The sequence below is a fragment of the Macaca fascicularis genome, chromosome 14 (assembly GCF_037993035.2).
Source record: "Macaca fascicularis isolate 582-1 chromosome 14, T2T-MFA8v1.1".
Lineage (NCBI taxonomy): Eukaryota > Metazoa > Chordata > Mammalia > Primates > Cercopithecidae > Macaca > Macaca fascicularis.
This window is the reverse complement of record NC_088388.1, coordinates 5,906,372-5,922,456: the sequence shown is the minus strand read 5'-3', so window position 1 is coordinate 5,922,456 and position 16,085 is coordinate 5,906,372. Positions and strand designations below refer to the sequence as shown.

The 16,085-nt window shown below is 45.9% G+C and overlaps 1 protein-coding gene across 2 annotated transcripts in view; it reads right to left on the bottom strand.

The window, feature by feature from the left end:
* Positions 1 to 493: 493 nt before the first annotated feature.
* TESMIN (testis expressed metallothionein like protein) overlaps positions 494 to 16,085 on the bottom strand; it is a 48,518-nt gene continuing 32,926 nt past the window's right edge. Inside the window, exons 7-10 of one of the 2 annotated variants that reach the window (XM_015434342.4) lie at positions 8,896 to 8,998; positions 6,326 to 6,463; positions 3,919 to 4,094; positions 494 to 1,464 (exon numbers count right to left, since the gene is read on the bottom strand). In XM_015434342.4, coding sequence (XP_015289828.2) covers positions 1,272 to 1,464; positions 3,919 to 4,094; positions 6,326 to 6,463; positions 8,896 to 8,998 — 610 coding nt within the window. In that variant the 3' untranslated portion in view covers positions 494 to 1,271. The remainder of the gene's footprint in view (positions 1,465 to 3,918; positions 4,095 to 6,325; positions 6,464 to 8,895; positions 8,999 to 16,085) is intronic. The other variant, XM_045372277.3, reaches the window with a different exon arrangement.

Genomic DNA, 16,085 nt, shown 5'->3' with positions numbered 1-16,085 from the left:
CCAGGTGGCTCCTCCAGCAGGGCGCCTCCCTGCTCGCCACGATGCTGACGGGACCGAAAGCACACACAGCAAGTGGGGAGTATGGCTGGCTGAGGGTTCCCTGTGTCACAACGCATGTCTTTACCTCTGGTTTTCTGCCACAGACTCTGGATCCCAAGGGTCCAAAGGGAATTGCAGAGGGGAAGAATTCAGTCTTCCTTTTCTCCTCTGTGGCTTCCGGTGGCTGCATTTGCAACTAGACTGTTCCAGACACAGCTCCACAAAAGACCGCTTCCTCCCTGGTTGCTTGCTCACTTATGTGCCCAGTGCCTGGGCCCGGCAGCCACACTTCTGTCTCCACTGCATTTGCACTTGAGTTTCCTAAACACCCTCTAAGTGGCCAACACTATTAATGAATGCACAAACATGAAAGAATATTCTCTCAATACATTTCAGGGTGGGTACTCATCAGATGAACACATTTTCAGTTACTAAGTTAATGACAACAATTGAAGACATTGGAAATTTTTATTCATCTTTGCTTTACAACAGAACCGAAAGCGTCAACTTAAGAATTCATTTTACCTGCTGGTTTCCGCAAGCTAGTTATGTGAACCATATTTTACAAATAATAATAATATTACAACAATAATTATGGAGAAGTTAATTGGATAATAGAGCTTTTCCACAATTCAATTAGAAACACAGAAGAAACTAGATAATTTTAAGTCCGCTAACTCAAGACATGCTGGTGCGAGCCCGGCCTGTGAGGTCCCATTGCCTGTGTCTCTTGGGGGCCTTAGGAAAGACTACAGTTTGCGTGCCTCTGGGGAAATGTCTACACTACAGAAAATCTTTGGGTGTTCAGTAGTTCTCCAGAGATTTTAAGTGGTATCATAACAGCCTATCTGGAGAACTTATTTCTAAATAATTTGAAAAACAAACAAGAAACCATTAGGGTTTTTATGCTCTCCACAGGGCCTGCTCTTCCCTCCCCTACCCTGCTCTGCCCGCCACTGCCCTGCAGACACTCTCCCAGGACTATGGGAACCCAAGCTCTCTCCTCTGCGCCAGACAAACAGTGCTCAGGCCACGCACCTCCTCAGAAAAGGGGGCACGGGTTGGCATGTCTTCAGAGAGCTCTGAGTAAACTCCCCGGGCCCAGGGACGCAGGGGAGCCTGGTGGTTGCTGCAGAGCCGACTTCACGTTCCCCTAAACAACCTTTCTAAACTAGAGATTTCTAGACTAAGACAAAATCAACACGCATTCACACTTTATACTCTACTGTACTCTACTCCATTTTCAACCCCTTGGATTTAAACTCAGTGTGGAGAATCTGTGATAAGCACCTTCCAAATTCCTCCAGGATCATCTGCTCTGCCAGGCACTTGGAGCAGTGTTCTTTCTCGGCTTCTTCTCCCTGAGCCAGCAGGCAGGCGCATGTGGCCTCCACCACCTCCCAGGAGATGCATGAGGAAGGCCGCCTGTCAGAAACAGAGCAGTTAAAGGCCACTCAACAGCACATGGTTTCTACCTATAGTACTATTTATATTCAGCAGAATATTGCTTGTCCACACTATTTTAAAGAACATCATCCACTAAAATCTAATGTTGTCTTCCTCATACTGGAAACTATTAGGCCAGGCACAGTGGCCTGTAATCCTAGCACCTTGGGAGGCCAAGGCAGGAGGATGGTCTGAAGCCAGGAGTTTGAAACCAGCCTGGGCAACAAAGTGAGACACTGTCTCTCTTTTTTTTTTGTTTTTTTTTTTTGTTTTTTTTTAATACTGAGTCTTGTTCTGTCACCAGGCTAGAGTGCAATGGCATAATCTCAGCTCACTGCAACCTCCGACTGCCTGGTTCAAGTGATTCTCCTGCCTCAATCTCCCAAGAAGCTGGGATTATAGGCATGTGCCATGATGCCTGGCTAATTTTTGTATTTTTAGGAGAGATGGGGTTTTGCCATGTTGGCCAGGATGGTCTCAATCTCCTGACCTCTTGATCTGCCCTCCTCAGCCTCCCAAAGTGCTGGGATTATAGGCGTGAGCCACCACGCTCGGCCGACATCTTGTCTCTTAAAAAAAAAAAAAAAAAAGAAAGAAAGAAAAGAAAGAAAGGATTAACTGCTTTTAGAATAACAACACAGAGGACAAGTAAATCTGTCAGTTTTTGACATCCCTCTCATGGCGGGTTTGAAATTTCCTCAAAATTAGATCCACCGACAAACCCAGAGGATCCCGGGCTACAGAGTCAAGTACGTGGGCCAGGTGGGAAATTGTGGAAGCAGGACTCTTAGCTGAGGCGGGGCATGGGGACAAGCCAGGCAGCTTTGCTCTGAGTCCTGTCCATGCTGGGTGTCCACCTTTCCTCCCCACAGGACCATGTGCAGCCAGAGAAGGCCAACTGTTCTGAGGACTCGCCTGTCAAGCCTTGGGGTCCTGCTGTCAGGATGGCCTTCTCCCTCAATGCCGCTTGGAGCTGTGAAAGAGGTTCTGAAGGAGAAGTTGCACCGTATCACACAGGACCAGCTATTCTCCTGGCTGAGCTCAGCGGGCAACTGTGGCTCAGCTAGACAGCGACCCAGGTGGTGCTAAGTTGACAATTTTTCAGGAAAACTTTATAAAAGATTAAAAAGCTTGGATTATAAAAATAGAGCAAAATTTTGGATTAAAGTCTGTCTATAAAGACAATACACAATGACTTTGGTTGAAGAAGAAGACAGGGTTGCCCTTGGGAAAAGAAGGGCCGTTAACACTGTAAGACCAGGCTCTAGTGCACAGGCCCCTGCTGGACTCCACGGAACACACACCCTGCTACAGGCGATGACATTTGCACACATCACTTCAGACAATGCAGCCAACTTTTGGTCAATTTTTACTGATAAAGACCTCTGCAGGTTGGCTGGGTGCGGTGGCTTACGCCTGTAATCTCAGCACTTTGGGAGGCAGAGGTGGGTGAATCACCATTCAGGAGTTTGAGACCAATATGGTGAGCTCCCATCTCTACAAAAAATAGAAAAATCAGCCAGATGTGGTGGCTTGTGCCTGTAGTCCCAGCTACTCAGGAGGCTGAGATGGGAGGATCACCTGAACCTGGGGAGGCTGAGGCTGTATGAGCTGTGATCGCACCACTGCACTCCAGCCTGGCAACTGAGTGAAAACGCTGGTCTCAAAAAAAAAAAAAACAAAAAGCAAACAAACAAACAAAAAACACACCCCTGCAGGTCACAGTCATGAGTATTTCTGATACTCTCTAACCAAATAAGCATGAATTTGGCTTTGCAAAATATTAATTAATGACATCTGGTACTTTATCTTGATTGACCATTACACTGAAGTTTAAAAAGAAGTTTTTTTTAAACAAATGAATGGAATCTAATAGATAGTAAAATTATGACTCAACCTTTGAGAACTACTAGGATTACAATGCGGCGTTAAAACTGATAAATGCAAAATTATCCAACTAATCCAGATCCACAGTCGCTTAGTAAGGAAAACAACTTGGACCAAGCACAGCCCTTTGCTGCCACTTCCCACAATAAAGGACAGGGAGGTACGCGCTGTCTTTGCTGCCCCGGGTCGGTGTGGCTCTGTATTAACGCAAAGGCAGTGTCAGAACTCTGCTGGCCCTGCTGGTGATCCTGGCAGCAGGGCTCTTTCATCCGGTACAAAACAGGAGTAACTCAGAGAGTGAGGATGAAAAGGCCGAGCCGAGAAGACAAAGAGGACAAAACAGGTTTCCGCAGCAGGGCCTCTAAGGAAACACAGTCGCCACCCAGGATTAGCCCATGGAGGGAGGAACGGCTTCCCTCTGCCCCCTGAACACACGCCCGCCCCTGCAGGCTCACACATTCTTTCCAGTGTATAAATTGTCCTTAATTCTCCTCTTAAATTAACCTCTGTTCCCTCTATTAGCAGAGGTTAGTTCAAAGTACCTACCTATCCTGACTGAATTTTGGAAGTCCTGAAAATTTCGTTGGTGGCAGATGGCGACTGCCTTCCAAACCTCCAGCCTGCACATAGTTTGGCATGCTCATTAGTGTCTTTCGTTCTGGGCTTTCTTCATAATTTTTGCAACCAATGCATTTGCAAATAGAAGAACACATAATTTTGGCCTGGTAATACAAAATGCTTCAATAAAATTAGGTTGTCCCACAAGTCATCAAAAACTGACAATTTCTATTTGGACCTTAAATAATTCTTTGCGTATATTTGCCCACGAGAGAGAGAGAGAGAGAGAGAGAGAGAGAGAGAGAGAGTGTGAATGTGTGGGTGAGAGCGTGTTGAACGTGTATGAGTGTGTGGAGTGTGTGTGTGTTGACTGTGAATGTGTGTGTGTTGAGTGTGAATGTGTGGGTGAGAGTGTGTGTTGAGTGTGTGTATGAGTGTGTGAGGTGTGTGTCGAGTATGCGTGTGTGTGCATATGAGTGTATGTGGGGTTTGGGTATGTATGTGTATATGTGTGAGTGAATATGAATGTGTGTGACTGAGTGTTTGCGTTTGAGAATGTGTGTGTGTGTGTGTGATCTGCAGTTTTCATCACACGCTGCTGTTGAGGAGATGCAGTAGTCTTGCTGCTGACGGAGCGGAGGCCGAGTGTGTGGGTTTGAGTCCCAAGCACAGAGAGGGCATTGCTCTCCCTTCTCCACCAGGGAGCCAATAGGCTGCTTCGTTTGACTTGTTTTGAAGAAAGCCTGCCTTAGCTGACTATAAAACTCTAGCTTATGGTTCTCTTTCAGCATGGGAGGCTATTATGCTGTTTCTATGGGTGCAGAGAATGTACAAGAGAGTAGAATTCGAAACCTGCCCAAGAGCAGGTCTGTGGCTGGGAGCTCTCAGGGGAGACCTCTCCTGCTGCCTTGCGGTTGCATTTTGTTTCAAGCTTTTCCTGGCAATGTGATGCTCAGGGGACCGGCGTGTCCCATCTGTACCCAGCAAGCCCCTTCTTGCCCCCTCATGCCAAATCCTTGTTCATGTGGGCCCCAGGGGCTGACCAAGAGCTGGCACTGCCAATCACTATGGTTTTTGGCTTTCTCTTTCCTTCAGGCCCCCAGGGATTTCCCTTTGTTCTTTCCAGCTGAGAGATGCATCTTCAGGGGGATGTGTTCTGTTTCATCTGCACCTCTGGGTGTTTTGAAGCAGGAGGCTTTTCAGAGTTTCTAGTCTACACGAATGCCAGAGACTAAAGGACAGTGCTATTTTCCTGTGAGGCTGCACATTCTGTGGGCTGTGCCCAGCATAGGCTTGGCCTTGGGGAAATGGGCTGAGCCGTAGTATCGTGGCAGCCAGTGAGGGCGTTTTGCAGGACACAGGAGCTACTGTGAGTGCGGTTGGAATTGGTTCCTCGGGGGTGATGTCACTCCGTTTCAACTGTGCATCTCTGTCATGTTTTGACTGTGTTTTCCACCTCTTTGCTGGGGACTGTGGGGTCCACCTTTCCAGGTCTTTCAGTGCATGTCTCCAGAATCAGGAGGACTATTCTCAAGCCTGACCCTCTGTGACGGACAGCCTTTGAAAAGTATAATTCACAGGAACCCCCAAAAGACCTCAAGCAAACCAAAACAGAGGTTTGTAAGGAAGGTTTGCTCAGCTGCTCCCCTGATAGGGCCTAAGGGTTCCCTCACTTTCTCTTTCTTCCTTTCCCTCAACACAAAGGAAAAGGAAAAGAGAAAGAGCAAAGAGAGGTGAAACAGCGACAGCACTGAAGGGGAAAGTGGGTCCCTCTGCTGTCATTATATCTTTGGGAAAAGAAAAAGCTTCCGTCCAGGCTGTGATCTGCAGCTTGCTTTGTTAGCCTCCCTCCATTGGCTTCGGCTGACTGTCCATTCTGGTCTCTGATGGGCCTGTGAGCCAGGGAGGAGCTACCCTTGGTCAAAGCACCAGGTGAATGGATGTCTGGGGACAAGTGCCACAGGGACCAGGAACAGACTGAGTCTTTGAGACCAAACTGTCCCCCACAGCCCCACCTAGAGCACTTGGGCTTTGTTCAGGGAGGAAGAGGCACGGCTGCCCTCTGGGAGCCTCCACCCTGCTGGAGGACCAGCGTGGATCAGTGGCCGCAGAAGGACAAAGCCACGCAGAGGGCACCCTCACTGGGTACTCAGGGCTGGGCTCAGGGGAAGCAACATGCTCCAAAACAGCCCTTGGTGGATTGGCCTGGTTCACAAAGCTCAGCTGGTATTTGGGAAATTAATTCAGATTAATGTAAGTGCCCTTCTAGAAACCCTGGAAGAAAAAAATAATTATATTTATCTTTTTAAATTACAGCGAAGTTTTTTAACCACAAAAGTCACTCAAAATATTTACCTGTGTTTTTTGTTAGTGAGTTAGGGAGCTGGGCACTAACCTCATAGCACTCGCAGTAATTCTTCAGGCAGCCCGACCTCCTGCAGTTGCACCCTTTGTTGTGCCGGGGCTTGACATCGCCCAATTGCCCTTTCCCAATTTTTGGCTGGAAAGCTTCTGGATTTCTACCAAGACATGCCTAGGGTAGAATGGGAAGCTCCATCAGGATGGATATTATCATTCAAAACTCAGCTCAATGAAGGGCATCTCATTTGAATCTGGTTGTTGTAAAAGCTGCCACAGTAAGCAGTGACTCTCTTTACATGGTTCAGAAGGTGCAGCCCCTTCTTGTTTGATTTCAATTTGTTTCCATACACAAAAAGGCATATTGTAGCTAAGGTTTCTTCATGTTTTGTTTCCTGAGTTTCCAAGTCTTACATATTTATTGTAAAAAAAAATAATAGATGGTAAAGATGCAAAGAAAATAATTATTTCCGTGTGGACACGTTTCCATCCAGCATTTCTGGGGCCCTCTTTCCTAAAATGGTTGAGACCGTGGACCATACTAGCAGTTCACACTGCCTCAACACACCGTGTGCCAGGCGTCTTTCCATGGGATTTGTATATACATGCCCTCTCATGTAATCCTCAGCAACCTCGGGAAGTAAAATCATCTACTGTATGATTGTTTTATACATGGAGAAACCCAGGCACCGAGAGGTAAAAAACTGCAGGTAAGTGGCAAGATCTCGATTCAAAGTCCCCGTGCTGACTTCAGAGCAGGTCTCAACCGTTGGGCCATGCCTTTCTCAAGCAATACACACAAGTTGTTATCCAGGTCTATTTGTTGTCCCTTTTTAATCTATCTATACACACAAATACATACATATCTTTACATACAAAATGATTCAATGCTCTTTGTAAAAATTCAAACAATAGAGAGGTCACAGTGGAAGTCCGTGGCCTCCCTTCCCCCTCCTGGGGTTGACATTTGGAATCGGTGCTATCCAGTAGCACAGCCCCCAGCACAAGGCCATCGCTGCACAATGTGCTGCTAGACAGCCCCAGCCTGCGGTGCGTGGCTTTAGGCATTTTCACGGATCACTGAAGTGTGACAGGCAGTGGAGGCACATATCTGCAGCTGTGGCATGATGATCTTGTGCACGTGCGCATACCTCTGTACCTGCGCACACCTGTGTACCTGCTACCAAGGTCAAGTTAGAGGACAGGCGGCCCCACAGGCTGCCTTGTGACTCCTCCCCAGTGGTGCACCCCCGCGGGGAACGCTATTCAGACGTAGAGGGCTTTAGGTTTGCCTATGCTGGTGCCGCAGGAATCCCACAGCTTGTACTCCTGCGTCGGCTGCCTCCCTCAGATAACAACTGGGAGGTCCGTCCGCACTGCTGCGCTTAGCTGCAGCTCCTGCTTTCCATCAATGTGTGGATTCATCCATTCTACCACGGATGGATGTTTGGGCTGTTTCCAGTGTCTGGTTACTCTGAATGAAGCTGCATGAACATTCCTGTATAAGTCTCCTGGTGGACACTGGTGCTCGTTTCTATTGGCTATATTTTTAGGAAGGAAATGGCTGGATCATAGCATACACACAGGTTTAGTTTTTGTAGCTATTGTCAAACAATTTCCCGAAGTGGTTGTGCCCCTTTATATTCCTATCAGCAATGTATGAGAATTCCAACCCTTTTTGGTTTTATAGTTTTAATTGTAGATAGTACTCTTTATCCCTAAACAAAATGTACTCAAGTTTACATGCATGACAATTTTCTTCTGTCCTATGGATCTGGCTATATCAAAATTGGTAAGATATTTCAAGTCCTTTATCCATAATTCAAGAGGAGAATTAAATTATTTTAGAAAACAATGCAGAGAGCAGCCACACCCTTATAATTGTGTCCTATTTGCACAGGACAGTCTCAGGTCTACAGTCGATGGCTCTCAATTTCCCTTCGTGAATGAGTGGGCACTGGAAGTGTCTCCCTGGAGTGGGTTGACAACCCTGAGCCTAACTGTCCCTCCCTTCTCCCTGATTATCTTTTGTGCCTACAGAAAGGGATAAAAGCTGCAAGCTCCTGTGTTTAGCCTTCAGCAGAGTGGTCATCAGGGCCATCGAAGTAACCTTTGCACCCCTGGGAAAACCTAGATTCTTTTCTTCTGGAAGCTGAGGGGTGAAATTTAAATTGTTAAATTTTACAATTGAAAATGTAGGCTGCCTGAGCACTTTCACCCAGCCTTCTCACGCAGTGGACTGTCTACACGTTTGCGACTACACTGCTCCAGCTCATGCTTATCTGCTATGTGAAATGACCCCAAATGTCTAAACTCCAAGACAAAGTGGACATTCGCATGTTCTTGAATCAGGACCTTCCTAGGCTGCTGCATCTCTGAAGACTTCCCACATAATAAAGGGCAAAAGGCCTTTCTCTGCCTACCACTTTTATAACAGCTGCTTGTCATGGTTCAATACTCCCACCAGCAGGAATCAAGTCGTGTTCAATGTAAATTCTTCAAAACTGTGGATTTTTTCCAATGAGGAATCTCTGGAGATCATTTTATGAACATCTCAAACAGTTTGAAATGCTTTTAAAATGCATGCATTTAATGGACATGTATTACCTTAATGGCTTTAAACCGTTCAATTTCATGATGCAAGTTATTGCAACAATTATTACAATTGCAGTTGTTGCAAAAGTCTCCACTGGCGAAGCAGTCGCAGTACCTGTGAAGGAAAGGACAGAGTGAGTGGCAGGCACAGACAGCACAGTCAGTAGTGAAAAGAAGAGCACACACGTATAAGGAAAGAGCAGGCAATGTGCTGCAGTCAGAACACTGAATGCTTTTACAGATGGCTCAGACTCCTTTTTATATGAGAACTAGATCAACTAGGATGATGCTCACCAGTGACTAACACAGAAGGGCGTAAAACTAGTTAAAACCATTTGTTTCATAATATAGGATTTTGCAAAGCAAAACAATTTCCTGGCAAATCCATTGCCATCCATCAATCCTCCCTGGCCCCTAATTGTCCTCTGCCATTTTCCCAGGAGCACGGTAAGTTTGGTGGGCAGAAACATCAAGTAACAAAGAGCTGTCTTCCCACCAACCACCCCAATCCATCCAACATGACTGAAGGTGTGTTCACTTCTTCACGAGACCTTGACTTTGAGTGAAAACTAATGGGACCCAGAGGTGGAACCTGGCCTAGGCCTTATCTCACTTTCATTCTGTGAGGGGGAAGTGAATGGCAGAGGAAATGAACGGATGAGGCGGCTGCAGTCACACCTCTTGGCTGTAATGCGAGGGTTGTTCGGGAATCCTGAGTCTAGTGAAGCCCTTGGAGCGCACACCACCGTGCCCTGTGACTCCTGGGGCCACACAGGTGGGTGGCAGTGCTGTGGACTGGCTCTGAGGGCTTCCTGGGAGAGCCGGCGGTGCTGGCAGCCGGTCCCCCTCCCACAGTCTTCTAAGACGTCTGCTCCTGCGCTGTAAGCAGAGGTGTTCACAGGCATGCGCTTTACCCTTCCTGGGTTGGGCAGGGACGACGCTTTCCTTAATTCATGTGAAAATGTAGCATCAAGGCAAGGACTCCTACTGTGCTGCCTATGACCCGTGCCCCAGAGAGCCTGTGGGGCGTTTGTCAGCCACCCCATGGCTTCCCCCTCTGACCAGAGAAGACCCCTGTCGCTGTCTTCTGTGAGCATGGTTCATCGAAAAGAGCTTCCAACTCGTTTTCCACACAGGCTCTGCCTCCCTCTCCCCATGCGCCAGTCAGCTTTGCAAGCTGTAGAGTGGGAATCGTGGTGCTCAGCCTTCCAGTCCCAAAGCGCGGCTGAGGGAAACCCTGGGCGTGTCAAGCTTCCCACAGTGCTGCAGGAACATGGTGAGGGCTGTGCGGGGGACCAGAGGTCTGCAGAAACCTCTCTGGGGCAGAATTCCCAAACACAATTCTTTTCATAATTATTATTTTCATATTTTAAAATAATATTTTAATGTCAAGTCAACAGGAGAGTAAAGAAGATCATCAGAGGCCAAAAAGACAAGAAATTGTGAACCCAGAGAGGGAGTTCTGCAGCAGCTGAGTGCTGCCCTGGGGCATCTGCCAGTCCCGAAGGACCCGGAGCTTGGTTTCCAATGTGCTGCTCGTGCAGGAGACAGGAGACAAAGTCTGGGCTGTCAAAGGTGAGCATGAGACCAGAGACCCCTCATCAAGTGTGGATCCCTGAAAGGCGAGCTCCCCAAGGAGTGAATTATTAGACACAACTCCACTCCACAACAGGGGAGAGGAGAGACACATCCCCCGCGGGGGGAAAGGGGAACTATAAAGGTCTCTCCCGAGCCTGCAAGCCATGCAGATGGAGAGAAGGGAAAGGGGACAGTGACAGAAGTTTGGACACCAGACAGCAGAGGGGTAAGAGAACTGGTGTGGCAGACTCAAGAATGCTGAACCCGAAGTCAGCAGGAAAGAGCTGGGAAGGAGCTGTGGAAGGCTCTGGAATGGGCAGCACCAGGTTCTTCCATGGGAGAGAAAAGCCAGGTGAGATAAGTAGAGAACCAGGGGGATTCTCTGCAGGAAGGCACGAGTCCCCAGACTCCTCCTCCTTCCTAAGCAGCTGGGACCCCCTGCCACAGTGGTAGAGACTACAAGTGACTCTCTTGGAGCAAAACCACTGGGTGTGGGATATGATAATGAACAAATCCAAGAAAAGTGAATGTTGAGACCCCTAGGTTTCTTCTACTCAGCTTCTAGCATTCTAGCAGGAGACTAGAAAAGCCTCTTCTGAGGACCCTGACCAACCCAGGAGAAAATATCTAGAATCTGACATTGAGTTTTCCCAATAAAATAGCTGAGTGACCACCCTGTGGTGGAGCTACAGTGAGCAAGCCCTCAGCAGTGCACCTGCAGCCCCAGTCAGCCCACCCCTCACCTACAGCCCCCAGGGAGCCCACCCCTCACCTACAGCCCCCAGGGAGCCCACCCCTCACCTACAGCCCCCAGGGAGGCCACCCCTCACCTACAGCCCCCAGGCAGCCCATCCCTCAGCTACAGCCCCCAGGCAGCCCACCCCTCAGCTACAGCCCCCAGGCAGCCCACACCTCATTCTTTTTTTTTTTTTTGAGACAGAGTTTCACTCTTGTTGCCTAGGCTGGAGTGCAATGGTACGATCTCGGCTCACTGCAAACTCCACCTCCCAGATTCAAGCGATTCTCCTGCCTCAGCCTCCCGAGTAGCTGGGATTACAGGCATGCACCACCACACCCAGCTAAATTTTTGTATCTGTTTAGTAGAGATGGGGTTTCACCATGTTGGCCAGGCAGGTCTTGAACTCCTGACCTCGTGATCCACCCACCTCAGCCTCCCAAAGTGCTGGGATTACAGGCATGAGCCACCACGCCCGGCCCACACCTCATTCTTAAGTGTGAACCAAGTGATGCCCAGGGATCCGCAGACACATTAGGAAATCTTCCAGGGTATGAAAGACAGAGGCCCAGAGAAACGGACCATGCATGGAAAAGAAAACTAGGAGAAAAGTGGTATCAACGGCCTTAGAGAGACTAAGAAAAATTATTGATCTATGAAACAGGAAAACGATTCTTATAAAAAATCTCAGGATACGAAAAAAGATGTTTTAGGAAGCAAAAAAGTAATCACAGTGATGAAAGACCTAGAAAGTATGAAAACTAGAACTAATCAGAGGAGAAAGCAACAGTGGGCCAGACTAGAAAATCCAACATTTATGCAGTAAGAGTTCCAGAAATACTGAATATTAAGAATGAAGGGGATACAATAATTCCAGAACATTTCCCAGAACTCAAGGCCATGAGTTTCTGAAGGGAAAGGACCCACCTTGGGCTCTGTACAGTAGCTAGAAAAGAGACTGGAACCAAGACAGCATGAGCACATTCTGCAGCACCGGGAATAAGAGATGATCCTCTATGTTTCTAGAAAGAATAAAACAGTTTTCATACAGAGGATCAAGAAAAACATGATGTCAAAATTCCACCAGCAACATTGGAAGCTAGAAGAAATGCAGCAAGGCCTTCAAACATCCAAAGAAAAACGATTTCCAACCTCAAGTTCTACTCCCAATCTGAATTATCATCTAACCATGAGGATAGACTAAGATATTTTTCAACACATAAGGTCTGAAAAAATTACATCCCATATACTCTTCCTCATGGAAGCTACTAGAGAAGGCACTGTGCCAAAATGAGGCTGTGAATCTCACGAGGAAGATGCGGGCTCCAGGAGTCAGGAGCCCAAACATGAGAAAGAAGCTGGTGAACCCCTCAGCATGATGGCAGAGTGGAGTCCAAGACAGGAGCTGCACACCGGCCTGGAAACGAGCCCCAGCCAGGCAGCTCGGGAAAAGCCTTCACGACAGGACAGACAGTGCCCCCATGTCTGGGCATGTTGAGAAGACCGTTACACAACCAGAGGAGAGGTGAGGGTTACGTTAGTGTTGTGTGCATAGAAGACTAAGTACTGGGTATGAACAGGAAGGGAAAGGTAAAGAAGTTCAGGAAATGATAATTCATACAGGCTCAGCAGGGACCAGAGTTTTCATCGTCATAAAATGTAAAGACTCAATGCTAATCTAACCAAGTCTATCTCACGTCTGGGTGTGGGAAATGTGTGTGTTGGGAGGGGTTGGTATGTGAGTGGGAGAGGAAATAAAGCTAAATCCACATTTCCCATGGTACAAAAACAATAGATCACACCAAACTGAAAAGCCGAGGAGTAATTCAGACCTGTTATTTATACCTATGGAAGCAAATATTAAAAGATTCAGTTAAAAGAGTTGAAAGTTCCTGGAGGGCAGAAGATAAGGAACAATAGTCAGGGTACTACTATTTTTTGTCACAAGCCTGGTACAATTATCTGGCTCTCTAAACTACGTGTGTGTGTGTGTGTGTGATTTGGATAAAAATAATAAACTGAGATTAAGAAAGAATAAAAGATAAACAGATTAGTCTAGATGCAGCACAGAAAGACAGACCACAAATATACAAGAGAAGTTAAGAGAAACCATCAAGAGTTAGAGGGGCTAATGTGTCTGTCTGATGAGCATTACGGAAGGAGAGAGGAGAGAAAATGGGGGAGAGGCATCTTTGGAGTGAGGATATCCATGAGTTTTCCAGAACTGACGATAGCTGTGGATGCTTAGATTTAGGAAACCTAATGAACTCTAAGAAAGACAAACAAAAAGAAAAACCAAAGGCAAAAAGAAAATCTCAAATGCACCAGAGAACAAAGATACGTTACCTAGACTCACAGCTGACTTCTTGTTAGATATAATGGGAAACCGCAGACTATTTTCAAAGCATTGGCAGAAAAAAACCTGACAACCTAGAATTGTATACCCAGTAAAAGTGTGTTTACTCACCAAGGTCCAGGCTAGGCACATTTCTTTTTTTCACTGTATACTCTTTTGCTGAGTGATTTTATCAACTCTTGCTTTTGAAGATTTTAATCTTTTGAAGATTTTAAAATCTGTTTTCACCAAACCTGTTCTCTGTCTCATACTCCAGACCCTAAAATCCTTATTGTCTCCTTTCCCAAATGAAAGGGTGGGCTGTCCACATGTGCTCTTATCATTCCTCATCTCCCATTCATCCTTTAACCTATTGCATTCAGATTTCTTCCTCCTGCCCACAGACTCTCAAAGGCAATCAACCAGCTCCTTATTGGAAAACCCAGGGCTCTCTTCACCCTTCTTGAGAGCTTTGGACCCTACTGTGTTCCAGAACCACATCCCAGCTTCCAGTCAGAAATCTCTACCTTCGATTCAGCATGTCCAGCCCTCCACCCACGGTCTTCACCTGCACCCCTTGCACTGTTCCAGCTGCTCTCTCCTCCTGTGCCTGCTCTCCATCCATGGTGTTACCATCTGCCCAGTAACACAGCCCCTGTGTCAGTTCTGACAATTACCTTGCTCTCTTTCCCCATATCCAAGGGTTGCCAAATCTACTGATTCTGGCTCAGAAATATCTTTTATTAATTTTATTTTTGATAAATATAAATCATATTTATTGTGGAATTTTTAAAAATACAAATAAGTAAAAAGAAACAAATTACATCCAATCTGAATCTCATTCCCTAGAGATGATCATTTGGTGAATATATTTCAGACTTTTTCTATAAAACTATACATACTGAAATAAGTATATGTTGTTTGGTTACAGATTATATGTAAACAAAAATAAGATATTATACAAACTGTTTCAGTGTGCTTTTATTACTTATCAATATAAGTAAGATAGATAACATCTTGCTTTTATTACTCATCAGTATGTTATGAATGTTTCCCGTGTAAATAGATTTATATACCATTTTAATTGCTGTACATACCCCATAATATAGCAGCACCTTGATTTATATAAATATTCACTTTACACTGAACATGTAGATGTTTTATATATCGTGGAAATATAAACAATACTGTAGCAGTGGTGTTGGTCTTCTTTCTTTTCCTGGAACCATCCACCCTCCCTCTCTTGCCGCAGGGCCTTTGCACCTGTGGTTTCCTCTGCCTACAACACTCTTAGCATCCACTTTCAATCCACCTCCACCCAGTGAATTCCCCCTAATCCAAACACACCTCCTCAGGGAAGCCTTCCCTGACTGCCATGCTTGCTCAACACATCCCACCCCCTCAGCCCATTACTGCTCCTTTGCCACATATTCCACGGTTCCGCTCTGACCTTTAATTACGTGATGATTCATACGAGAATAATCACTTTAGACTGTGAGTGCTGGGAGGGAAGGGACCATAACTCTCTTGCTCACTGCCGTCTTTCCTGTTCCTGAGATCATGGGCATTCAAAAATATTTATGGAATGAATGAATAAATGAGTGAAAAAAACGATACAATGCATATGTTGGAAATGTCTCGAATCTGTGTTTTTTTCCTTCATTGTTACCACCCCTGCCTGGGTTCAGGTCTGTGCTCCTACAACAGCCTCCTAATTAACCTCGCTTTCAACTTCTTCCACTTTGCCATTAGCACTAATTTTCCAAAACATAAATCAGACAAAAGTAAGCAGAGAAAAAGCAGTAATCAGAAAACGCAAAATAAGATGGTATTGTACATTCCTAGCGGGGGTGTAAAATGGTATGGCCACTATGGAAAGATACTGTGGTTCCTCAGAAAGTTACTGTATGATCCAGCAATTCCACTTCTGGGTATGTACGCAAAAGAAGTGAAAGCAGGGACTCGACCAGATACTTGCTACATCAATGTCCATTGCAGCATTAGGGTAAACAAAACGTGGTTCATCCGTACAATGGAATATTATGCAGTCGCAAGAAGAGAGGACATTGTGACACATGCTACAACATGGACGGCACTTTAGAAACGCTGTGCTAAGTGAACTAAGCCAGATACAAAGGGACAGAAATTGTATGAGTCCATTTATGTGATGGACTTAGAACAGTCAAAAGAAAGAAAGTAAAATGAGGGTTACCAGAGACTGGGGAAAGGGGATGATGGAGAGTCTGATGGGTACAGAATCTCTGTTTGGGATGATGAAAAAGTTCTGGAAAAATTCAGTGATGGTGGTTGCGTGACACTGTGAATATATCTCATGCCACTGAATTGTATACTTTAAAGGTTTAAAACAGTAAATTTTATGTTATGCATATTTTGCCACAATCTTAAAAGACAAGGCACAGAGCAGAATGTATGGAATGCTGCCATCTGAATGGGGAAAAGGAACCTAAATAAAAGTTAAAATTTCAAAAAACAATAAGTTGCTACAAATAAGTCCCTATGTGTCAATAATCAGACAAAGAATACAAATAGATT